The 26,614-nt window shown below is 40.9% G+C and overlaps 3 protein-coding genes across 7 annotated transcripts; 1 reads left to right on the top strand and 2 right to left on the bottom strand.

Annotated features, from left to right (window-relative positions):
- Positions 1–6,556: 6,556 nt before the first annotated feature.
- Positions 6,557–9,225, bottom strand: LOC124408259 (lipid storage droplets surface-binding protein 2-like). Its single transcript, XM_046885087.1, has 4 exons — positions 9,041–9,225; positions 8,033–8,354; positions 7,704–7,950; positions 6,557–6,943 (listed from the first exon to the last, which is right to left on the bottom strand). The coding sequence occupies exons 2-4, from the start codon at positions 8,342–8,344 to the stop codon at positions 6,678–6,680; spliced, it is 825 nt and encodes a 274-aa protein (XP_046741043.1). The 5' UTR covers positions 8,345–8,354; positions 9,041–9,225; the 3' UTR covers positions 6,557–6,677.
- Positions 9,226–10,458: 1,233 nt separating this feature from the next.
- LOC124408258 (lipid storage droplets surface-binding protein 1-like) lies at positions 10,459–14,556 on the bottom strand. Of its 4 annotated transcripts, XM_046885085.1 has the most exons (8): positions 14,339–14,553; positions 14,146–14,275; positions 13,573–13,758; positions 13,122–13,317; positions 12,856–13,037; positions 12,377–12,634; positions 11,251–11,361; positions 10,459–11,116 (listed from the first exon to the last, which is right to left on the bottom strand). In XM_046885085.1, exons 2-8 carry the CDS (start codon positions 14,272–14,274, stop codon positions 10,988–10,990), a joined length of 1,191 nt encoding a protein of 396 aa, XP_046741041.1. In that variant the 5' UTR covers position 14,275; positions 14,339–14,553; the 3' UTR covers positions 10,459–10,987. The 4 variants fall into 4 exon arrangements, with proteins under 4 accessions (XP_046741041.1, XP_046741039.1, XP_046741040.1 ...); XM_046885083.1 differs by having other exon boundaries at positions 12,856–13,317; positions 14,339–14,555; XM_046885084.1 differs by having other exon boundaries at positions 12,856–13,314.
- A 1,147-nt stretch (positions 14,557–15,703) lies between these two features.
- Positions 15,704–24,208, top strand: LOC124408251 (cadherin-23-like). Of its 2 annotated transcripts, XM_046885027.1 has the most exons (33): positions 15,704–15,799; positions 16,207–16,324; positions 16,414–16,569; positions 16,658–16,914; positions 17,038–17,127; positions 17,203–17,343; positions 17,673–17,792; positions 17,864–17,939; positions 18,017–18,297; positions 18,462–18,635; positions 18,709–18,902; positions 19,002–19,206; positions 19,280–19,449; positions 19,520–19,680; positions 19,758–19,923; positions 20,046–20,199; positions 20,282–20,423; positions 20,510–20,704; positions 20,788–20,906; positions 20,997–21,224; positions 21,304–21,435; positions 21,523–21,640; positions 21,721–21,824; positions 21,903–22,140; positions 22,220–22,392; positions 22,493–22,594; positions 22,660–22,855; positions 22,934–23,043; positions 23,110–23,276; positions 23,352–23,555; positions 23,628–23,786; positions 23,869–23,974; positions 24,060–24,208. In XM_046885027.1, the coding sequence occupies exons 2-33, from the start codon at positions 16,264–16,266 to the stop codon at positions 24,162–24,164; spliced, it is 5,004 nt and encodes a 1,667-aa protein (XP_046740983.1). In that variant the 5' UTR covers positions 15,704–15,799; positions 16,207–16,263; the 3' UTR covers positions 24,165–24,208. The 2 variants fall into 2 exon arrangements, with proteins under 2 accessions (XP_046740983.1, XP_046740982.1); XM_046885026.1 differs by lacking the exon at positions 15,704–15,799 and having other exon boundaries at positions 16,149–16,324.
- The last annotated feature ends 2,406 nt before the right edge of the window (positions 24,209–26,614 follow it).

Raw genomic sequence — 26,614 nt, forward strand, 5'->3', positions numbered from 1 at the left:
GCGGAAAAATCTTTTGTCTGGGAATCGATCCGTATGACGCTTTTTAGACTAATTCGACGCCCAGGAACTCAGAAAACACATGAAAAATAGCCTAGGACCAGCAGCAGAGAAATGACGATGAAAATCTGCAGTTTTTCAGCTGTAACTTTGCAGGTGTTGCTCGCAGCGTATCGGGACTGCGAATAATCGATTCCTCTCGCAAAATCACGTCGGAATAGTACCCTCAAGAAATAATTGCAGCCCTTTTCAAAGTCGTCGAAATTTTCGCCAAAAATGCAAAGGGGTTAGCCTTGGATTTTTTTTGGCGGAAAAATCTTTTGTCTGGGAATCGATCCGTATGACGCTTTTTAGACTAATTCGACGCCCAGGAACTCAGAAAACACATGAAAAATAGCCTAGGACCAGCAGCAGAGAAATGACGATGAAAATCTGCAGTTTTTCAGCTGTAACTTTGCAGGTGTTGCTCGCAGCGTATCGGGACTGCGAATAATCGATTCCTCTCGCAAAATCACGTCGGAATAGTACCCTCAAGAAATAATTGCAGCCCTTTTCAAAGTCGTCGAAATTTTCGCCAAAAATGCAAAGGGGTTAGCCTTGGATTTTTTTTGGCGGAAAAATCTTTTGTCTGGGAATCGATCCGTATGACGCTTTTTAGACTAATTCGACGCCCAGGAACTCAGAAAACACATGAAAAATAGCCTAGGACCAGCAGCAGAGAAATGACGATGAAAATCTGCAGTTTTTCAGCTGTAACTTTGCAGGTGTTGCTCGCAGCGTATCGGGACTGCGATTAATCGATTCCTCTCGCAAAATCACGTCGGAATACTACCCTAAAGAATTGATTGCAGCACTTTTCAAAGTCGTCGAAATTTTCGCCAAAAATGCAAAGGGGTTAGCCTTGGATTTTTTTTGGCCGAAAAATCTTTTGTCTGGGAATCGATCCGTATGACGCTTTTTAGACTAATTTGACGCCCAGGAACTCAGAAAACACATGAAAAATAGCCTAGGACCAGCAGCAGAGAAATGACGATGAAAATCTGCAGTTTTTCAGCTGTAACTTTGCAGGTGTTGCTCGCAGCGTATCGGGACTGCGATTAATCGATTCCTCTCGCAAAATCACGTCGGAATAGTACCCTCAAGAAATAATTGCAGCCCTTTTCAAAGTCGTCGAAATTTTCGCCAAAAATGCAAAGGGGTTAGCCTTGGATTTTTTTTGGCCGGAAAATCTTTTGTCTGGGAATCGATCCGTATGACGCTTTTTAGACTAATTTGACGCCCAGGAACTCAGAAAACACATGAAAAATAGCCTAGGACCAGCAGCAGAGAAATGACGATGAAAATCTGCAGTTTTTCAGCTGTAACTTTGCAGGTGTTGCTCGCAGCGTATCGGGACTGCGATTAATCGATTCCTCTCGCAAAATCACGTCGGAATAGTACCCTCAAGAAATAATTGCAGCCCTTTTCAAAGTCGTCGAAATTTTCGCCAAAAATGCAAAGGGGTTAGCCTTGGATTTTTTTTGGCCGGAAAATCTTTTGTCTGGGAATCGATCCGTATGACGCTTTTTAGACTAATTTGACGCCCAGGAACTCAGAAAACACATGAAAAATAGCCTAGGACCAGCAGCAGAGAAATGACGATGAAAATCTGCAGTTTTTCAGCTGTAACTTTGCAGGTGTTGCTCGCAGCGTATCGGGACTGCGATTAATCGATTCCTCTCGCAAAATCACGTCGGAATAGTACCCTCAAGAAATAATTGCAGCCCTTTTCAAAGTCGTCGAAATTTTCGCCAAAAATGCAAAGGGGTTAGCCTTGGATTTTTTTTGGCCGGAAAATCTTTTGTCTGGGAATCGATCCGTATGACGCTTTTTAGACTAATTTGACGCCCAGGAACTCAGAAAACACATGAAAAATAGCCTAGGACCAGCAGCAGAGAAATGACGATGAAAATCTGCAGTTTTTCAGCTGTAACTTTGCAGGTGTTGCTCGCAGCGTATCGGGACTGCGATTAATCGATTCCTCTCGCAAAATCACGTCGGAATAGTACCCTAAAGAATTGATTGCAGCACTTTTCAAAGTCGTCGAAATTTTCGCCAAAAATGCAAAGGGGTTAGCCTTGGATTTTTTTTGGCCGAAAAATCTTTTGTCTGGGAATCGATCCGTATGACGCTTTTTAGACTAATTTGACGCCCAGGAACTCAGAAAACACATGAAAAATAGCCTAGGACCAGCAGCAGAGAAATGACGATGAAAATCTGCAGTTTTTCAGCTGTAACTTTGCAGGTGTTGCTCGCAGCGTATCGGGACTGCGATTAATCGATTCCTCTCGCAAAATCACGTCGGAATAGTACCCTCAAGAAATAATTGCAGCCCTTTTCAAAGTCGTCGAAATTTTCGCCAAAAATGCAAAGGGGTTAGCCTTGGATTTTTTTTGGCCGGAAAATCTTTTGTCTGGGAATCGATCCGTATGACGCTTTTTAGACTAATTTGACGCCCAGGAACTCAGAAAACACATGAAAAATAGCCTAGGACCAGCAGCAGAGAAATGACGATGAAAATCTGCAGTTTTTCAGCTGTAACTTTGCAGGTGTTGCTCGCAGCGTATCGGGACTGCGATTAATCGATTCCTCTCGCAAAATCACGTCGGAATAGTACCCTCAAGAAATAATTGCAGCCCTTTTCAAAGTCGTCGAAATTTTCGCCAAAAATGCAAAGGGGTTAGCCTTGGATTTTTTTTGGCCGGAAAATCTTTTGTCTGGGAATCGATCCGTATGACGCTTTTTAGACTAATTTGACGCCCAGGAACTCAGAAAACACATGAAAAATAGCCTAGGACCAGCAGCAGAGAAATGACGATGAAAATCTGCAGTTTTTCAGCTGTAACTTTGCAGGTGTTGCTCGCAGCGTATCGGGACTGCGATTAATCGATTCCTCTCGCAAAATCACGTCGGAATAGTACCCTCAAGAAATAATTGCAGTCCTTTTCAAAGTCGTCGAAATTTTCGCCAAAAATGCAAAGGGGTTAGCCTTGGATTTTTTTTGGCCGGAAAATCTTTTGTCTGGGAATCGATCCGTATGACGCTTTTTAGACTAATTTGACGCCCAGGAACTCAGAAAACACATGAAAAATAGCCTAGGACCAGCAGCAGAGAAATGACGATGAAAATCTGCAGTTTTTCAGCTGTAACTTTGCAGGTGTTGCTCGCAGCGTATCGGGACTGCGATTAATCGATTCCTCTCGCAAAATCACGTCGGAATAGTACCCTCAAGAAATAATTGCAGCCCTTTTCAAAGTCGTCGAAATTTTCGCCAAAAATGCAAAGGGGTTAGCCTTGGATTTTTTTTGGCCGGAAAATCTTTTGTCTGGGAATCGATCCGTATGACGCTTTTTAGACTAATTTGACGCCCAGGAACTCAGAAAACACATGAAAAATAGCCTAGGACCAGCAGCAGAGAAATGACGATGAAAATCTGCAGTTTTTCAGCTGTAACTTTGCAGGTGTTGCTCGCAGCGTATCGGGACTGCGATTAATCGATTCCTCTCGCAAAATCACGTCGGAATAGTACCCTAAAGAATTGATTGCAGCACTTTTCAAAGTCGTCGAAATTTTCGCCAAAAATGCAAAGGGGTTAGCCTTGGATTTTTTTTGGCCGAAAAATCTTTTGTCTGGGAATCGATCCGTATGACGCTTTTTAGACTAATTTGACGCCCAGGAACTCAGAAAACACATGAAAAATAGCCTAGGACCAGCAGCAGAGAAATGACGATGAAAATCTGCAGTTTTTCAGCTGTAACTTTGCAGGTGTTGCTCGCAGCGTATCGGGACTGCGATTAATCGATTCCTCTCGCAAAATCACGTCGGAATAGTACCCTCAAGAAATAATTGCAGCCCTTTTCAAAGTCGTCGAAATTTTCGCCAAAAATGCAAAGGGGTTAGCCTTGGATTTTTTTTGGCCGGAAAATCTTTTGTCTGGGAATCGATCCGTATGACGCTTTTTAGACTAATTTGACGCCCAGGAACTCAGAAAACACATGAAAAATAGCCTAGGACCAGCAGCAGAGAAATGACGATGAAAATCTGCAGTTTTTCAGCTGTAACTTTGCAGGTGTTGCTCGCAGCGTATCGGGACTGCGATTAATCGATTCCTCTCGCAAAATCACGTCGGAATAGTACCCTAAAGAATTGATTGCAGCACTTTTCAAAGTCGTCGAAATTTTCGCCAAAAATGCAAAGGGGTTAGCCTTGGATTTTTTTTGGCCGAAAAATCTTTTGTCTGGGAATCGATCCGTATGACGCTTTTTAGACTAATTTGACGCCCAGGAACTCAGAAAACACATGAAAAATAGCCTAGGACCAGCAGCAGAGAAATGACGATGAAAATCTGCAGTTTTTCAGCTGTAACTTTGCAGGTGTTGCTCGCAGCGTATCGGGACTGCGATTAATCGATTCCTCTCGCAAAATCACGTCGGAATAGTACCCTCAAGAAATAATTGCAGCCCTTTTCAAAGTCGTCGAAATTTTCGCCAAAAATGCAAAGGGGTTAGCCTTGGATTTTTTTTGGCCGGAAAATCTTTTGTCTGGGAATCGATCCGTATGACGCTTTTCAGACTAATTCGACGCCCAGGAACTCAGAAAACACATGAAAAATAGCCTAGGACCAGCAGCAGAGAAATGACGATGAAAATCTGCAGTTTTTCGGCTGTACCTTCGCAGGTGTTGCTCGCAGCGTATCGGGACTGCGATTAATCGATTCCTCTCGCAAAATCACGTCGGAATAGTACCCTGAAGAATTAATTGCAGCACTTCTCAAAGTCGTCGAAATTTTCGCCAAAAATGCAAAGGGGTTAGCCTTGAATTTTTTTTGTCCGAAAAATCTTTTGTCTGGGAATCGATCCGTATGACGCTTTTCAGACTAATTCGACGCCCAGGAACTCAGAAAACACATGAAAAATAGCGTCGGCCCAACAGCAGAGAAATGACGATGAAAATCTGCAGTTTTCCGTCTGTAACTTTACAGGTGTTGCTCGCAGCGCATTGGGACTGCGATAAATCGATTTCCCCTGCAAAATCACGTCGGAATAGTGTTCCAAAGAATCAATCGCAGCACTTTTCAATGTCGTCGAAATTTTTCACCAAAAACGCACAGACGTCAGCCTTAAGTTTTTCTCCGGCCAAAAAATCCTTTGTTCCGGAATTGAGTCGTATGAGTTTTTCAGAGTCATCGGATCCTCAGGAACTCAGAAAACACATTAAAAATTGCAATGGATCAACTGTAGAGAAATGACGATGGAAATCTTCATTTTTTCGCTGTATTTTCCCAGACGATGCTTGCAGCAGGAAAAATCAGGAAAGGATTTTCAGCATAGCAAGTTCGAAGCAAATTATTATGTATCTGGTTGTAACTTCTGACCTGCTGTTCGCAGCGAGATTAGACCTTGCGCAATCGAATGCACTCATCAAACCACATCGGCGCACGTTCGCAATAAGCTTTCTTCAACGTTATTTATATTTCACAAATAAATTCCCTCCAAAATATAAATGGTCTTATTTTTTCACATCACTATATCCAGATCAATCAAACTCGAAGGACTGATAATGGTCCAGCTACACCTACCTGCTTGCTTACTATAAACGCACACAATAATGCTTGACGTTGATCGATTTGAAAAATCCCCAATTCTTAGACAAAATCTGCTTATATTATCACCTAAACACCGCTGCGCAGGAGTTGGCGATTCTGACTCTCCGTGACTTCATCAGGGTTGGATACACTTTCAGCCTACCCGAATTCAAAATGAATAAGTTTTTCTGCAATCAGGTGATGCAACAACGCAGGAGCTCTTTTCGAAAGTGTGCTGGCCCGTTATTCTGCCCTCTACCTATAGATGCACATCAGGCTGCTTATAAATTGGAGCCTTTAATACTTGTCGAAGCTCAGTTATGAGGTGAATCATGATAATGACAAATGATCAGATCGGGGAAATTCTATTTGAATACAAATACTCGTGTGTGATATATTGACCTGGGTTTTCTCACTCACACTAACCTATATAGACATTCATGTAATATAGACTTGCAGAACAATCGTACGATCACCACATTCATGCGCCCATTCAATTACAGAAGTCGTATTCACAAGCAAATCTCATGTCCAATCGTTTTATCACGAACAATCACGCCAACAAACCATGTGTAAAGATTCATTCAAATACTTCAAAAGTGTTTGATATTGTTGTGAAAATCGAATCCATGCAGTTCCGATATCTTTGAGGCTAGAAGATTTTTTTTCAGCATTGTTTTTCTGCTCTCTATATATACTGATTGTTACTTGAGGATAGGAAAAAGCACTATCAAATCAATATTTATCGTATGAAAAATTCTTTAACTTTTATTCATTGTCATCAAGAAAGCTCGAAAAACTCGGTTTCACAAATTTGAACACTTCTCAACGCTATCATAAATGGAAATCACAATATTAGAAATCCACGTGAAATATTATGTTAGAAATATAATTGTAGACTAACAGTAATAAAAAGACAGATGAGACAATAACATTCTACACTAGTTGACATAAAAATATTACATAAATAGAGAACATCGCTCTGAGAAATTTCTTTCAAATTGTGAACTTTGGCAATGAAAAAGAAATGTAAATGAAAATTTAAAAAACATGTCAATTATAAGGATTTCTGGGATGTAGTAGATATGCTCGCTTCCTCCTTCGGTCCCGTCATCGCCTGGACTTTGTCATTAATGGCGTTGAGGTACTGGTTCAGATGCAGAATTGTGACAATGTGACTCACGTACTCTCTCAAATCATCGGTGCCTAGAGTTTTGAGGCGTTGGCTCACACTCGCGTAAACCCGACGAGCAGCCTTGTTGGATAGACGCCCGACAGTCTGCAGAGTATGCAGTAATTTGTCCTCTTCCAACGAAACCGGAACTGAAATCATCCGCGGAAACACAAAAAAGACGATAAAAAAATGTAATTGTCAAACAACCAAAAAGTTATCACTGACAAGGAGAGTATCAGGCCTAGGAATTACGGATTCTGTTGAAACTTCTACAGAATTGTTTCTTTTATCCAAAATACGGAGATTCTGATTCGTAGTTTCAGTTTTTGAGCCGTTCTTCGCAACGATTAAAATCAATTATATCATCAGTTCAATGAGTGGAATACCCTGACTAACGAAACCAGTTGTGTATTTCTGCATGAAATAGCAATTTTCATCCTACACTTCTAAAGTTTCGATGGCAGGGTTTCAAAATCAGAATTACCAGGAATGCGAACGTAAAAAATGAAAATCCAAAACAAAGAAAGATCAAAATGGTGGAATTTCATCAAATGAGAAATTCAGAGAAGTGAAAATGGTCGATCATTCGGAATTTTGATGTTTTAGTTAGATTTTCAAACTTTTTTAATTTCACACTTTCGGCACTTGGACTTGTTGCAGTTTTGCCCTCTCGGCATTTTGTCCTCCCGGAATTTTTCCCTTTCGAAACTTTGAGCGTTGGGTTTTGAACCGTTCGAAATATTGTGTATCGTCAAAGTTTGATTTCTTTACTTGAAATTTCACCTCGAAAAATCTCGAAATTTGACGCTTTCGGAACTTTTCAAATTCAGAACTTAAACCCCGCCCCAAATTATGCTCCTGAGGTCTGATGCTCTACTTGAGAGTAACTATGCAGACATAAAAACTCACCTGTATCCTCCTCTACTCCAGAAGCCGGGAAATAATGGTCGATCAACTTGTCAGCAACCGCAGCGGTGCTATCGAATCCCTGAAGCGCCACTGTTCCAACCTGAGTCCCAAGGATGTCGTTCGCCTTGTTCCAGCTCAGGGTCTTCAGACTGGCCGCTTGAGTCAAGAAGAGGTCGTTGACGTATGAAATCCGCGATACTGCCGGCTGGACGGTCCTCATCGCGAGTCCAACGGCTGACTCGAGGATCTAGAATCGTCGAAAAGGGGGTGAATGTCTCGTTGAAATGACTCGTAAAAAAGAAAGGTAGACTCAAGTTTTCCGTAATTACAATTTCAGGCTTCTCCTTGACCATTGGGACCTTCTCTTCGATCTTGTCAAGTCCTTTGCACAGCGTCTGGTCAACCAGATGAATCGAATTCTCAAGTCTCTTCGCGATCGGAGCTGCAATTGGAACCGCCTGGTTTGTCGCATTGCTCAGGGACGCCTCGGCACTCGAAAGTGCCCAATACACCAGCTGGTGAGAATCCTTAACTCGAGAGTACGTCGAAGCCGACTTGGTCAGCGCAAACTCGATCATCGGCAGCCCCAATACTCGGTTGAACAATTCTATTTGAGGTAGCTGAACCGTCTCGGACACCATCGTGAAAGTTCTAATCAGAGAATTCATTTTATCTGTTAACCTGAGGCTTGCCAAGATGTCACATCACACATACAACTTGATCATGAGTGTTACAGTATCGGCTCGGTATCTGTACATACCCTCTGGCATGGCGCATATTATTTACGAAAATATTTACCTCATACTTCACGTATTTCAATACGTGTGCGCGCACGTGTGTGAGAGTGTGAGAAAGAGAGAGAGAGACGACCATAGAATTTGCGGTGAAAAACAAAGTGCGACTTTGAGATAATCCTCGTCTCGTATCGGTGACACTTCGTTTACGACTCTAACACGAATATATGATAAACGTATTTGTACTAATAAAGTTCGAGGTGTTCGTGGATCTGCTTCGAAGGATAATTATAATTTGATGAGAAATTGAATTATTAATTTTTTCAATTTATTTATCACATTTCTTCGCAGTAAATAGATATAGCGAGAAATAAATTACCACAATAACGATATACAGTATACCGGTAAAGTAATGCGACGAATAACTGATTTGAAACAGGAACGTTAATGAAAACGTGTTGAAAAAAGGATAAGAGTATTGAAGCTTGATAAAAATTAATGATATCCCGTTATTAAAGAACGTAAATTGCATGCTCACGTTCATGCAATATCAGTGATTATGCTAATATATCAAGGTGGTATAAACCACGTAGCGGTACTTACGTAATACGATACGCTTTAACGAGGAACACGTGAACAGTATCGCAACAGCACGGAGAATACGAGGGGCTCGGCACTCTGTACGCTTATAAGATGGAACGAGCATGCGCGACAGCGGACAGAATTTGAATGAGCTAATCAGAGAACAGATTGGGGCGATCCTTTCCAGCGGTTGCGGTCTACTCGCAGACAATTTAGACCACGGGTACAAAGTTCGACTTGCCAAGGAAGCCTCGGGGACAATACATGCCCGATGTTATCGTCGTCCATCATATGACGACGCTGAAGGTGAGCGAGCCCAGCGACCACATTCTGTTGGAACGGATTTCATCGCTCTGTGTGTGACACTCCTATTTAGATGCGATAGCGGAGAACCTAGACTCGATTACTTCTCATCCTGCGTCGGCGATATTTTCTGTCTGGGCTCTTAGTCTTACAAAATCAAAAAGTCTGGAGTCTCCGACTCCTCGCTGCGCTGTGGCGACAAGCTTTCCTATCAGCCGTAATTTATGATAAACCGCGGACCTTTCAGCCTTTATCATTACATATATTAGACGACAACTCGGCCTCCTTAGATGGTTACTGAGGTCTGATGTAAGAAGCGAGATTATAAATGATCTTTCCAGAAATTGTCTTTTTTTTTAACAAGATAGGTTCCTGCGATTGGAGTTTGGATGGGATAATATGCAATTATAAATGACAAGTGATGTAGAATGATGCTAGAGAAGTTTATCTGTATACAAGGTGAACCGAAAGAATTCGATTTGTCGGTTTTCAGGAAAGTATTACGTGTAAATGAACCACTTATTTATAAAATTGCAGAAATGGTTGTTAATTCGCTGCACAACCATGGTAAAAAGACTTTGTACCCACATCGAGTCTTACACTCGTCATCTTATTTCTCTGTCAGGATACTCCGGATGCGTTTGAATGTGCACGTACATCCGGCAAGCTGAAAGTGGTGTTGGTGTAACTGGATCTCACTATCTGGTGGACAAAGTCTGAGGCCTCGATAAATACGTACGGGATTACAGGCATGACAATGTATTGCAACCGCCGTTTTAGATCGAGAATTTAAACCCAAGAATGAGTCGGGAAAATTTCTATCGCAACTACACAAGTGCAAAAGTTGATATACGTCAATTAGATAATGAATCGAAATAGAGGATTTTCAGATCTAGGTCACTTCGGCACTAATGAATTAATAATCGCCTCTTGTTCCAATTCGTCGAAAAACGAGTTGGAAAATAATAAAGAACAAATAAATATGGTGAAAGAATTTATTCTCAGTCCCTAACGATTTCAATATTCCCATCCCTTGTATCATGTGTACTAATTATCTCAGCACCTACGCAATATATTTAATTCACAATTTGCGATAGTAAATACAAGGAAGAAAGAAAAGTGAAAGCCAGAAGGCGTTGCAGTTTTAAAAACAACGTTTTGACGTCTTGCATTTATTGATTAGAATATACTCTCGGGACATTTTACTTCGGGTTCGTTATCTACTTTTCCCCCTCCTTATATTCATATCGACTACGTATCTACGAGCTATTCATACGCGTAGTTGATAAGCTTCAAGTGAGTGGAAGTTCGTGTAGCAGAACTTGCATCGCTTGAATTATCCACAGTCACTTTCATCAACAGATTATACAATCGTGAGTCAAAGGAGAAACCGATTATAGAAAAGGAGTGTGAAACTCCAGTGATCGACGGTTTTGTGAAAAATTTACTGTGAAACTAAATAAAAAAAAATCTGCAATATCACCCAAGACTTACTTTAGCACTATGAACAAATTAGCAGCAAGCAACGTAGAAAGACAAGATAATAACAGCCCTTCAGAATAGACCTGAGGATTTCAGAGAGGTCAAGTTTCTCTCCGAAATGCTCAATGTCAAATTTATGTATAAAAAAAAGCTTCCGAAAGGATGAATGTGTAAGCCACGATTCTACTCGGCACCGTTGGCCAAAACGTCAGTGGTAACGATAACGTGATTATTGTGATTTTGTTGGCGGTTTTGGACGTTCACGACCTTTTCAGAACTCGGACGTCCGGCCAGGAATGCAGCAAATTGTTCCTATGAAAAAAGAAAAGAAGTCACCAGAATGAAATAAGATTATAAACAACCGTTCGCGAATCACTGATTTTCAAATTATACAATCGAGAGTAAAATCATTCAGGCCACGAGTCATCCGCAGCAATCTTACTTACCAGTGCAATGTTAGTCGTAGAACCGTAGAATTCTAGAAGCCTGAAGATGGATGCACGGATGGCAGAAGCCTGAGGGAGAGCGTTGCTGCGGTTGTTGTTAATCGTTAACATCTGAATAAGAATAAATAAACGTTCACAATCAGATCGAAAACATACCAACAGCTTTATCGTACCTAAATATGCAGACATGATTGATAAGGTAGCTTCGAATTTACGACTCGGTATATATAAGTCAAGTCGATCACTGCAGGCTCAATGGCTGATTCTTATCAAGCCGATATACTCCAGGAATTTTTCGGTTTTCTGTTCAAAAAAAAAAAGGAAGCTTCAATTTTTTTTTTGATCGCTTCATTTTGACGTTTTGAAAAATATGTTGAAAATCGAGAACGAGATCGCGTTGGCGTTAATAAATATTCAAGATCAGGGGTTAACAAATTCGGTTTTTTGCGAATATCTCACTTCCTCTGGCTCGGAGACCAATCAAGGTGGTTATTAAAACTGAAACTGAAAAAATTTTGCACCAAACACGTCTTATTCGTTTTTTAAGTACAATGGACGATTTGTTTATCCTTGACCTTGAATATTTATTAACGCCAACGCGATCTCGTTCTTGATTTTCAATATGTTTTTCAGAACATCAAAATGAAGCGATGAAAAAAAAAATGGAAGCTCCGATTTTTTTTTAACAGAAGCCGTATTTATGTCTAAAATTCCTGGGCTAATATCAGCCGTGTTTCTTTCACCTGCAATTAACTGAATGACTCAGTTCACACTCAGCATTCCAAGACAATGATGGAGTTCTGAGCCTTTCAGATAGTTTTTGATAAAACAAACACAACTTTTCAATCAGAGATGAACTTTTTAGCCAACTTCATTGAAACTCATACAGACAAATACGTACAATAATCCACTCCTCAAATTACACCGATAACTTTTTAATTCAAAGAGCTTTTAACGTAACCGTTTACTATCAACGAATGGTACTTCTTTTTTCCTCTCGATTGTTATTTCCTTTTTTATTTTTATGTTTCTGTACTAGAGATTACTATCAAATTGTAGTATGGCCGGTTAAAATATCGAATAATCTGAAAATATACCCAAATGATGCTTAGTTATGGTATTTCACCTTGAACGTGGTTTCAACAGCGTCTAGAAGCTGATGCGAAGTCCGGACTAAGATTCGAGCGATTCGTCGTGGCGCTCTTGACGCAACCGTCGCCGTTCCGTTAACGAGATGAACGACCCGGCGAGCTGATTCCCTGGTCAAAAGAACCAGAAGCTGTTCCAGAGTCGCAGGACGGGCCTGATTTTCGGGTTCAGGAAGACTGAGCGCCTTCCACAATTCCCGGGCCTTTTGTAGCGCCAGTATCGGGTCAGTTGCGATCTGCAATTCCCGAGTCAACATGTCACATCCTCTTCCTCCTCGGACGCTACTGCCAACCAAAGTCCGTAGACAGACGAGCGCCACTTTTGTTCCAATTTGAGTACAGTGCGTAGATTTTTTTTTTTTTATTCCTACGGAAAATTCCTCACGCAAGGACCTTCTCTTGTCAGCTTGTCTGTCTACGGACCTTCGTACCAACCTACAAAATCGTGGTCACTCACCAACTCTGCGACGTAGAGAAGGACGTGGATGCACTCCGTCCCTTGCTCCTTAAGGGCACGAGCTTCGGCGAGGGTGCGACGCGTCAGCCGACGCTGCAGTTTCCTTGAGAATCGAGCCCCATGGTGTATCGTCCTTGCCGTCTTGCTGACCCCCTCGGTGGGGATCTTGCGGTCCGAAGTGCCTTCAAGCAAGCGTAAAATGTCGTGTTGAACAGAATGTCCGAGGTCACGGAGCCCTATGACTGTGCTGCTGGTTGGATTCTTACCATCTGCGGTCTTGTCCGAGGGGTCGGCGGGCAAGTAGCGATCGACGTATTCCTCGGCGACGGTCAGGGCGCCGTCTAGTCTGTCCGCAGCAAGGTTAGCGGCGTCGCTGCCCATCTGCTTAACGCTTCCAGCCCGCATCAACATTGGTTTGACCAATCGCTTGCTCACGAATTGTTTTGTATTGTCGTACATCTGCTTGGAAGTTTAGAATTTTATGTAAAAAAGAACATCTTTTACGTCCTACTATTAAAAAAGTTCTCCTTTTTGTACTCTGTTATGAGAAAAAAAAACCATTTAAAAACTAGACTTTTGTTACATTAACGTATTTGTCATCAAATATAAATTTAAAAAAATGAACCACCCTACTGAGCCACATTGTACAAAGGATAACGAATAATGATGTGGAATCGATCGAGATCAATGTTATTTATTCATTTTGTTGAATCTTACGAGCTGTGGCGGAAGATTCAGCGCCGGCACTCTCTGCTCGACGATGTCTATCCCCTTGCAGAGAAGCTGATCAATCGTTGATATCGGTCCATTCAGCACAAGGAGAGCCGGTTTTGCCGAAGCTGTTGCCGCAGCTAGAGATTGCTCGGCAGTATCGAGACTCCAGTTCACAAGAGAATTTGAACGCTTTGGAACGACAATTACATAGATAAACGTGTTTTGTAGAAGAGGAGGGTCTTGTTAATATATAGAGACACAACAATTCCCGTTTCCTCTGACTTGACAAAATATCCCGCGATATGAACTTGTCGCAGTTGCAATGTCTACCGCGATGTGCATGTTGTGTTCGTACTGCCAGTTGGTAATACTAGTTCAATATATATTCAGAGAGGGATATTACGACTTGCGCAACTGGTCAAAGTTCAAAAATGCGTCATGGATTAAATATAGCTTGTAAGAATAGTCTGACGGTAACTGCAACACCTTAAGACGAAAACGTAACAGGCGCAAATCGGACTCATAAATCGCAGAGGCATTAGAAGTAGAATAGAAAAATTAGGCAGGATCTTGTACCTTGATCTTGTAGTAAACGTTCCCAGCAATGTGTATCCCGCTTTCGACGATCGGTAAGCTCGATATTTTAACGACCGACTCCAACTGCGATATTTCGGAATGCCGCCTCCTCACGTTTGGCCGGGTCATCCTGCAACATGATCGAAAATTTGTTTCCACAGTGATCGGTAGGTGAAAAATGAAGGATCCTTACCTGCAGATCAGAATGCAACTTTGGAATCCAGAAGAAACTACCGAAGCTTCTCGAGGGGTTGATCGTGTTGCACGGACGAGATACTTGCGAGCAACTGCAGACCGAGGCGACGTCGAGCACCAGATATCTCTTTGGTCTGACCTGTGACCGTTGCCGATTAAATGGTCCAGCGCGCTGGATGTACGCGTGACGATGACGGCCGAACGGTGAACTTGGGAAGGCAACGTCTCCTCTTTGTTTCGATAACTCGTTCGTCGATTATGACCAGCAATCGACGAGGGGTTAAAAAATCTTGAAAATTGTTTTACTCTGCTATCTATTCTCTGACGAGCGCACACTGTGCGTATTACATCTGCACGTCCGTTTGCGGTTCGTTTATCATCTCTGGCGATTGGGCTCTAGGTGGTTTTGTTAATCGGCTAAAGCGAGCGAGTAGATCATTTGACTGATGGAAAAAATAACGTATCTAGACTTGAAACACTCCGTCATTGTCGTTTATGGACTGGGCTGTTAAAATTATTTGTAAACATGGTCGTTAGGATGGTAATTCCGAACTGATTAACTGATAGCACCGTTTGTTTTGGGTTTTGTTGTCTAATTGCCGACTCTTGGAGTCATTCGGTGAATCGAAGAAGAATCACGAGCATGATCAATCCCGTTACAAGTGGATGGAAAAATGGATGCCCCATGACAGACAGACTAACTGATCCGTTTGAAAAAAACGCGAAAGACGGAAGTTATCACTTCCAGACGTTTTAATGACAATTCAAAGTCCAGGAGGACGTATTTCTGTGAAGAATATTCTTCACGCACGAGCTTATAGATACGTTAATTAATATACTGTATAATATCATTACTATCATTGGTGAATAATATATACGCATAATATACGTAATCGTACTAATTGGCTCGGAAGATTTTCCTCTAATGATCCACTTAATTTTTCCATTTCTTACCATATCAGAGATCACAGTTCATTCAGGGACTTCGTGTTGTTTCCGAGAATCTGGAAATACATCCTACCAATATAGCCGCCTCATGATTTCATGCATTTCTGAGACTAGTCGAATTTTTCGACACGGTCACTGAATCTGTAATTTTCTCTCGACGGAAATAAGATGTCCAAAATTTCTTACAGTTTGTTCTTCACGATATTCTCAAGACAATACGCGATAATCTCGCGAACCGCGACCGGAACCGCAAGATATTAGCGGCATTCCGACTTTGCGCGGTGCTATTCAGATACTATAGATAACGCCCGAAATGATATTCTCCCTCGCCTTGGGATGATATCATCCACATCAATAATCAGTGAACCCATTATCGCTGCTTTGTTAAACGTATACGTTATCGTTGATCCCTGGTGAACATGAGCGATAATATTGCTAGTCATATTTAAACTGCCAAAGTATTTGGTGTACGGGCTATTTCCTCTGCAAAATTTGGATACGTTGATCGAAGGTGAGGAGTTTCTAAGTGCATTTTACAAGTGCACAGATAATGATCAACAGTGCTGTTTTAATAGAGTAAATAATAAAATATTACAACAAAACGGTGGCTTATGACGGAGGAAATATGCAATCAGTTAACCTATTGTAACATGTTGTCAAATGCATAAAGCAGAATTGGATTTAGAGTTTCTTTTTCCCCTTGTTTCTCGTCGTATTCTCTGTTGTGTTTTTTCTTTTTTTCCATAAATCATATAAGGAGATAAGGAATTATTAACAGATTACACCGCGAATGGGAGTGCACAGCGTGTACAGATAATATTTTGATAAGAAACTGAACTGTTCTCTAAACTTATAGGTATACGTAAAACTCGGTCAAAACTGAGTTTGCGAACTTCTATCACTTGGTTTTTTTCCAAGTGAGGTGACGACATATGCGCGATACAAGGTTCTTCAAAAGATCGGTACCAAAACACCATGGCGGCCGAAGTGTGTCTCGGTCTGTTCATAAGCCTTGTATTCTGCATCGGAAGAGCAGGTGAGTCTTCTTTCTCAATTGATTACAACGTCACGTTGAGTGATACAAAATTCGAAACCTGATCGGCGATCTTCACAATCTTCTTCTAGCCACATCTGACTGGAGCATTCCACCTTTCGTAACTCCAGACCCCATCGACGATGCGGTTACCTTCTCAGGTTACAGTTCGACTCAGTCACAGACGAACATTCTGCTGGACGAAGAAGTCAGCTACAATGTAACCATCGCACAGCTCGCTTATACAGGTGATGACTGTTCTCTCAAGGATTCCAAACCTGTTTTGGCGATGTTACCGAGTCACGTGTTTGACTTGACTTTGATGCTGTTTCACAGGAACGGACACACCGACTTTGGGAAGGTTCGAGAACAGCAAGAGTAACCTGCTCCTCGGAGCCGTCTTCGAACAGGACTCCGAGGACGTTTGGCAGCTGGTAATCACCGAGGCCCAGGACTACGAAACAGAGGCGATGCAGAACTACAGGTTCTACGTTGTAGCTGGTGACGAAAGCTACAAAATCGCTCTCAACATTCAGAACATCGATGATAACGCTCCGGTTATACAAGCCGACGGCACGAGCTGCTCCGTCGAGGTACCGTCTCAGAATACAAACACTTGATGATGAGGTGATCGCCGATACAGATGCGTCGATATCACGGACGTCATTTACTGCCTAACACGTGATTCGAAATCATTTTCAACCGGTATTTTACAGGAGAACTGGAGCGGTACAACAAACTGCTCGTTTCTGGTAACGGATGCCGATGGGTGGATAGACGAGGTCACCTTTGCTGTAACCGCGACTGTGAGTTTTTATTCTTAATTTAGTCGCTCGGTTTCAAATCTCCATTGCAATCCTCGGTATTCATGTCTGTTCCAGCCAACGAGTGGTACCGGTATGTTCAGTATGGTAACCGAAGCAATCGCATCGACAACCATGCAGATAAATGCTTACTTGCAAGTTGACCAAGAACTTGACTACGAAACCATCACCATGTACTTGCTGGTCATCGTGGCAGAGGTGACTATCCGTAATTCCTATTTTCATTAAATTAAATTTTCTTTCTGTAATTCTTTTCTTAGTTTATTCGCGTGTTTTTAGTTATCTAAAACTTGATCAGCTCTTATCAGTTACACTGATGAATCACGCTACGTTCTGTTATTGCTATTGATTTACTGATGCATCTAACAATGGACGTATGTTTGAAACATGAGCTCTAATTTTAATCGATGAATTGATCATAGTCTATTTTTACTTTTACACTTCGTTGCAGCAGTGTTATTTATTCACGTTTCAATTTTACTTCACTATCATTATCGGCTGCGATCAATGATCGATGTGTTTAACAGGATGGGGCAGGAAACCAGGGCAGTGCTTCTTACATCGTACAAGTTATCGATATGCCGGATGAAGTACCAACATGGACAAACATATTCTCTGCAGCAAATATTTATGAGAAATCTACGAATGTGAGTAAAACAGCGATGTCTGGATTATAATCAAACTCGCGGTATTTTAATAAGAACATCACTTTCCATAGTATTTTGAAGTGTCAGCCATCGACGGTGACATCGGAATCAATGCGGATATTAGCTACTCGATAACCACAGCCGACGGTAAGTTTGTTCCATAAAATTCCATGTTGTGAAATTATTTACCAGGTGGACGAAACGTTAGACACTCTTTATCTCAGGCCAAGAAGAGTACTTTGTGGTGAATTCGACGAGTGGAGAAATCACGATAAATCCAATTGACCGGGATGCCTTGGCGACTGAAGTATTCAGGTTCACCATAGTGGCCTACGAAACTCTGGACGAGTCCTCGTCAGTCAACTCCACGGTCATCATCATCGTCGAGGATATAAACGATCATACGCCTGAAATCGCACCCGACGAACTATCCATATCAATACTAGAGGAAACTTATATGACCCTTTCATTCAACGAGTCCATCACAATTACAGACCCTGATCTCGTAAGTTTTGTTTCAAATAAACAGTTTCAATTCCAAATTCAATATGTCATTCCGTAATTTCAGACGACAGTCCTCGCAACCATCATATTATTATTAATAATTACTTTGTTCCTCACGAATTCCTTTTCTGCGACGCTTTTATTTACTATTGAGTGTTTGTACAGGCTGAAAACGCTCAGTTCACTGTAGCGCTAACAGATGAGTCAGAGGTTGGATGGAGTTCAGCATTCTTGATCATACCAACGAGTGGGTACCAATCCGGTGTCTTCACCATATCCGTGTCGAATTCGTCCGCTTTAGATTACGAGGATGAAGACTGGAGGAGCATGACTCTTCAGGTAGGACGCAGCTGATTGTAGCCCGTTACCTGTTAACAAAGAAAATAGCCTAGAAAACGATAAATTTTAACAGATCGTCGCTACGGAAGTGGCAAACACCTCTCACATTGGTGTAAGAAACGTGACTATCGAGCTGATAAATTGGAACGACGAATCCCCGATATTTGAAGATTCCGAAATGTCTGTAGAAGTTGCCGAAGACGTCGAAATGGGTTACTACTTAGCCAGTATGCTCGCGACCGATCGCGATGTCGACGATAACGTTACGTTAGTATCCGAATGATGATGTGTTAACAATTTTATTCGCCAAGTGGTTAAGCTTAGACTAATCTCTAACAAAATTTTGTAAACTCCACTATGAAACAGACATGCGATTGTATCCCAGCGGACTTTGTCCATCGACGCGGTAACCGGCAACATCACAACAGCCCAGGACGCAGCTTTGGATTACGAAACTATCCCCGTCGTTATTGTCCAAGTCACAGCGACTGATCTGGGCAGTCACGTTGCTTATGCTACACTTACGATAAACGTAATTGACGTGAACGACGTTCCGCCAACGCTGACCATGGTACGTGGTCTGTGACGTTTGTCAGCAATGTCGAACCACCAATTTCGTAATAATTAATTCTTTCCACAATCAGCCAAGGACCAACCCGACAATATACGAGGAAGGGGAAACCGGGGAAGAGGTGAACACAACGATCACCGCGACGGATGTCGACACCGACGCCTTTCTCGTCTTCAGTATTGACTGGGACAGCTCATACGCCTATAAGAGTGGCGTTATCGTCGACGAAGACGTGTACACGGGGTGCGTTTTTAGTTCATTGCAAATAATAAAGTGATCATAGGGGAAAATTTTTACGGCATAAAATTGGCAGGACCTTGGAAATTGAGACTTCGTATCCAGAAAACAACACTCTGTATGCTGAGGCGACGTTGGTAGTGGCCGGGAGACTAGACTACGAACAGTTCGACGTCATGTACCTCACGATTATCGTCACTGACGAGACGACGGTCCATAACGATAATTACACCACTGGTAAGCCAATCGTCTAGGAGTGTTGTTCCCACTCCTTGTAGTCGAATTCCTGACTAACAAGATTGTAACCCTTGTAGCGTTGCTAACCCTGCGCATCCTCGATATAAACGATAACGCTCCGATATTTGACGATTATACCGCGATGAGTGTTACTGAAAATCAGGTTGCTGACACGCTGATTGGTAACGTTTATGCAACGGATGCTGATGGCTCTGGATACAACACTGTTACATATTATATCGTGTAAGTCTTAACAATCCAATGAGCGGAGTCTTGAACAAAAGCTCTGAGTGTCTCGATGACGTTTCAATGTTTACGCGAATGTCGGAAGGAAATCGATTAACTGATTTCTTAACGTATCACAGGCCGGCAAACGATACTGCTGAAGATCTTGTCTGGATAAATTCCACTACTGGAGTGATAAGGGTAGATACCGATGGTGCCATTGATGCTGAGACCTACGAATATTTGTATTTCACTGTTTACGCCTCGGATAGCCTTTATAATACTTCTCTGGATGTGAGTTGGTGATGATTTCATCATTATGTACTCGACTATCGCGGTATTTAATTTCTCTAATGCTTTTGTAATATGGTTTCAGATCGAAATATATGTGACAGATTTGAACGATGAAACACCTTATTTGAACACTGAAGAGTACAATAGCACAGTATATTTGAGGGAAAAATCAGAGAGTGAAACTGAGATAATGACTGTTTTTGCCGGAGACGACGACAGAACATGTGAGTTTAAAATTCCCGTGCATTAAATGTCGAACGTTTCGAGCATGGACAATTGATAATCATTCTTCGTTCGGGAATTATTACAGCTCCATACAACAATGTGTCCTACCTGATCAACAGTGATTACAGCTCCTTATTGCAGTACTTTAGTATGGGAAAATACACTGGTCTCCTAGAGGTGTCATTGTCTGATGGATATGAACTTGATCGTGACTTTGGAACATCGAATTTTACGGTCTATTTGATTCTCAGAGACAACTACTTGGACGAGGATGTAACATGTGCGTACAGAACAGCCATACGTGACTCCTAGTTGCCGGTTAATTGGTTATACTTTTTTAAAGTTTAATTAACTTTAATTTAGGGAATTCTAACTCAATAACGACGAGCGTCAACGTTATCCTTACGGATATCAATGATCAAATCCCGGAACTTCCTGACTTATCTGATCCCGCGGCAACCGTTTCAGAAAGTACCGAGGCTGTGAGTTTATTTTTCATGTCATGATGTACCATAAAGTTCCGATTACCTCCACATAATTATGCTTTGACGCAGTATTATCAACACTTTTAGGGCACTCTCGTTCTGACCGTAGTAGCCGAGGATTACGACGAACCAAACACGGATAACACGAGAGTATTTTATGAGATACTCAGTGTCACACCTGAAGATAATTCTACAACATTGGACGATGATTGCGCCGTACCGTTCATAGTTGAGACTCAGAATCAGACAACCGCATTGATATATGCAAACTGCAGTTTGAAAGGCTACTATGGTACCTGGGCTGTTGAATTATACGTAGGTTGAAATACGTTTTAATTTGAAAGATCGCTCGCAGTCAACAATAACTCGCTAAAATACGAATTGTCGATTACAGGCTGAGGATCTAGGAACTGATCCTTCCTCTCAAAACGATACCAGAACGTACAACATTTACGTCGAGGACTATAACTACAACGACCCAGTCATAACTTACCCGACTGCCAACAAAAGCATTCGACTAAGTCGGGTACGGATTCGACTGCTGTTGAAGCACTGCAGTTTCCTTTATCTCGATCGACAAATAAGTAACAACCTTTCCTTTTTACGTTTGCAGACTCAAACGGCGAATTCACAACTGTATTCATACGACCTCAGTTATCTGAGTGACTTCACGGCCACTGATGAAGATAGTGGTCTCAGTGGTACCGTCACCTTTGCTCTCACCGGCTCGGGTAACGATTATTTTTTTCAATTATTATTGCGCTGTCGATAAACGTAGTATCACATGTATAAATTTTAAATCATGTTACAGACACTGCCATTGAATACTTCACTCTTGTATCAACTGGCACTTATACCGCTCAGCTTCAGCTTTTAACGGTTCCAACCGATCTGGAAGATAATTACACTTACGAGGTATGCCAAGATAAAATCATGCCTGCACCATCAAGATATGATGAGAAATTTTGTACATCGCGTCTTAACGATTTATAGATCGAGATTTCTGTCACGGATGGTGGAACTCCGAATCGCACAACGACGCAAACCAACACGGTAATCTTCATTTCAACCGAAGGCCCCGAGTTTACTGAAAACGATTGGACTGTTTGGTTCAAAGAGAATACTACCGGGGTGGGAACTTCGGTAACTATACCGGAAGCCACCGATATGGTCAACATCGACGCTGACGAGGAAGACTTGGTCACCATCTACTACTACTTCACTAGCCAAGGTGACGATTCATTGTCAATGCCGAAATGGGCCCGTAAATTTCATTCCAATTTACGACAATATTTCATTCCAATTTACAGACGGTGACATGTCGTACTTCAACTTGGATTCGGAAACAAGGAACATGACCTTAACTACAGCGTTGGATAGGGAAGAACAGGAAACTCTTTCACTGTTTGTCGTCGCTACAACAAGCAGCGAAGGAGTTCCCGAAAGTCCCAGGGATGCTGCCACGTTAAACATCACCGTGATAGTGAGTCTTTTCACAACTCCGAATTTTGAATTCATCCACGAAAATGTAATCCAATTTGTCTTTTCGGTTTTTTTTTTTTTTTTTTTTTGTTACTCCCTAGGTGCTCGATGTGAACGATAATCCTCCCACTTTTGAAAGCAGCGCGTATTACGGTGGTGTTTCACCTGAAGACGAGGTCGCCAAAGTGATTCTTACCGTCGTGGTAGGTAACGAGAAATTGCTTTTTACATTTGTCAGGATTGATTCTCACCTCGCTTCTTCTTTCAGGCCACAGATCCCGATCTGAACGAAACGCTGACTTACTACATGGACGATGATTCAATGAGCTATTCAGATGACTCGATTTCCTCCATCACCGATCCCTTCATTCTAGACAGTGAAACCGGAGAACTGACGCTCCAGTTTGTCCCGTTGTCCACCATGGCTGGGTACTTCGACTTTACTGTCACTGTTTACGACGCAGGTATTCGACTTTCGTTGAACAAACATGGTACTGAAATGCGTCTTCCATCCCTGATCGATATTGTTATTGTTTTTCCAGTCAATAATACCGATACCGCAAATATAAAGGTCTACGTGATCGCGGAGAGCAACCGAGTCGAATTCACATTCCAAAACACGGTTACCGAATTGACCGACGAAACGGCCTTCGTAAGTTTCATCCCCATGCGTCTAGTTGGCAGTATTATTGTGATTCGTTGAAACGCCTCGTTTCAGGTGATATCATCGTTCACCAACGCGTTTGGGTACATCTGCAACATCGACTACGTGACGAAGGCTCTTGACGACGACGAGATCACTAGTCTGGACAACGAAACAGTTGTCACTACCCACTTCATAAACGAGGACACCAATCTACCAGTCACGACCGACGTTATCGTCCTGTGAGTATCCATGATCGATATATTATGCATACCGGAGTGAATAATTTCACAAATCCATGATTCTTGCATTTTCAGAGCGTCGAATGACCTCCAGACCATCACCGACCTAAAAGTCACCCTGCTGACCAGATCGTTGATCCTGATCGACGTGCCTTCCAGTAGCTCCACCACCACTGACAGCGTCGAGTACATCATTCAATCTGTCCTCATAGTCCTCTGCGTTATTTTATTCGTATGCTGCATAGCTCTTCTCACAGCCTACATCATCAAGACGAAACAGTTAGTAGATTGACACCGAATAAGTGATAAGTAATTCCTCTATACGATGTCACAAATTTATTCCGATTACAGGCTGACCGAACGGCTCGACAAACTGGCTGTTACTAACTTCGGCTCGCAGAGTTCGGGATTGAACAAGATCGGAGCTGTTCCGATGACGAATAAGTTCGCTTTAGAAGGTTCGAATCCCATGTGGAATACTCAGGAAAAAATGCCCGAGGACAGGATCAGGTGAGAGAAAATATTACCGGAATAATTTAGCGAACTAAAAACCGAGCGTGAAAATAATTTGTCATTCATTTTCTCATCACAGTCAGTACAGTAACGATTCGGACCTGATCGGAATTGAGAATCATCCGAACTTCTCCTACTCCAACAACGGATTTTCAGGGGAAAATTTCTGGTCCGAGGGGCCTCGGGTAATTAGTAAATTAGTTCAGAGAACTTGGCGTGATGTTCGATGTATGTCTGACTTTAAAAATTTTCCGTCATTCTTCATTCCAGGAAAGTGTGAACCCGGTTATGTCGAATCAATTTGACGGGAGGTCGGATAATCGGATGCCGATGTTTCTGCAGCAGAACAAAAACGTCCCTACGACGGAGCTGTGATAGTATAAATAAAATCTGATGTACATACAATGAATTGATATAAACAATAACGTACATCTAAGAGGGGAAAGATTAAGGGATAATGATAATTTTACCTACGGACCTAATAATAGACCTTTATCATCCTGGTAATAAATTATAATTGGAACATTTGGATGAAGTATAATACTCGCCGTAGCAGTTCAGTATTTACCCCCATAAAAGCCAAAACAACTCTTTTTGCAATCATCGTAATCGTATAGCAGTATGAAGTTGGTGAGCACTGGATATTCGTAAAGTGATATATGTGTGTGTATATATATATATATATAGTTACTTATAATACAAAGTAAAAGTAAACTCTTAAGTCATAATTTGTAAATATTGTTAATTTTGAAGCGATGTAAATATTATACACAATATTATTACTATATAACTGTTTTTTTTTCTTGAAAAAAAAATTATACATGTACATACATAGAATTAATTAGCGGTGGAAAGAAAAACTGATTGTTATGTAATTGAGGCGGGTTGAAAATAAGCAGGAACGCGTATTTTTTTTTCTTTTTCTTTAATTTTTTTTTTTTTTTTTTCGTTTTATGTATATAATTATTTATATCATCAATTATAATGAATATATAGTTATGTACAATATTGAATCTCATTCTTTAACAATAACATCAACAACATGATTAAACAACGTTCCTCATTGGTACACAAATTGTAAATGTACAGATAAAAAAGCATTAGATGAGGTCAATGAGGCATTGAAGGTGGCAAGCGCGCCGCGTGCCTTTAATTATAATTCTTTTTTTTCGCATATTTTTTTTTTCTTCTTCGGTTTTTCTTTTTTTTCTTTTTTATACATTATTTAATACAGTGACCATAATTATTTCTATCCAAATCAGTTTTTTTTTTTTTTTTTTTTTTTTTTTTTATCATTTTTGTTTGTTTGGTTTTAGATACATACGTCATACATACAGGCAAAATGCACCACGAGCTCATAATACACGAGAATGTGAACAAGGATGCGATGAACTTGATTTGAATCGGTGCATGAATTGTAATTAGCATTAGTATGATATTATTTAATGTTATTATTATTATTATTATTATCGTTATCGTTATCGTTATCGGTATTATTATTAATCGTTATTCATTATTCTTATTATTCTTATTATTATTAATATTATTAAGAAAGTGCGCGAATAAATTATGTACTTCACAACAAGCCAATAAAACTTCACTTTCTTTTTTTCTCGTGTGTCAATTAAATCGGATTATTAATATCCTCCATTGAATAGTTCTCAAGAGATTTTATTGAAGCATATCTAGGTGAAATCCACAAGGATCTTTGCATTGGTGTGAATACGTGAAAGATTGTTTCTTTTTTTTTTTTTTTTTATTCTTTTTCTTTTTTGAATTGGAAATTATATCTCATATTTTCCATACCACGGGTAAATTGTCATGCAATTGGAAATAAAAGCATGTAATTAACGTGAGAAGCGAATGTATAGGTAAGATCAATTTATAATGCCTGAAAATCAATCCCGTAGAAATTTCATGGTAGACGTGATCTGTCTTGGCTGGTTGTAAGATACAAAATTGTTCATTTGTAAAATACTATAACCACATGTCATTGTAAATTCAATGTCAACGATTTGTGTACGTAACACTATAATGCGTATGATGTGATATAATTCGATTAAGATAGGGAAAAAGTAATACATACATATATCTATTTATCTATCCTATCTATCTATTTATCTATCGTCTACAAAATAGACAAATTAGCTGCATGACGGTGTAAAGTTTAATCTTGTCTTTTACTTATTCACGACGTATCATCCACTTACGAAGAAACGTGGATAAACGACGTTTCCCGACCTTGCGTTTCTACGCAAGTGAAGAATTCTTGTATGATTCTAGAAAACGTAAGTAACCGTGATGCGTATAAAAGAGATAGAAAACGAAGAAGCAGAAAAAGACAAAGTCAAAGACAAAGACAAGCGTTTCGCTTTTTCCATTGCTCGCACGCACGTTTCAAGTACTGTGTTAATCATATTATTCCATAATAATATACATATTTGACCAAAGTTCTGCATCGCTTATTTTTCCCTCGTCTTAATGAAACCATATCGATATAATACGTGAACTTGTACAACGTACATACATACATACATACACAATGAGAATATGAACTGCAGTGGCAGTGAAGAGTGCACGTGAATATTAATTGCGGCGGCAGCAGCGATAGCATTCAGCAACGACAGCGGCAGCAGCAGCAGCAGCAGCAGCAGCAGCGCAGTTATACACGTTTAATACACGCTATACATAATAATAATAATAATATACGAACACGGCAGCATCTACCACAGCTAGTTCTCTTTAATCAAAAAATGGATTTTATTTAATTAATTGTTTAATTGATTGATTTGGTTTTCATTTTTTTTTTGTTTTTTTTTTTTTTT

This window comes from Diprion similis, chromosome 7 (assembly GCF_021155765.1).
Source record: "Diprion similis isolate iyDipSimi1 chromosome 7, iyDipSimi1.1, whole genome shotgun sequence".
In the NCBI taxonomy this organism is placed as follows: Eukaryota; Metazoa; Arthropoda; class Insecta; order Hymenoptera; family Diprionidae; genus Diprion; species Diprion similis.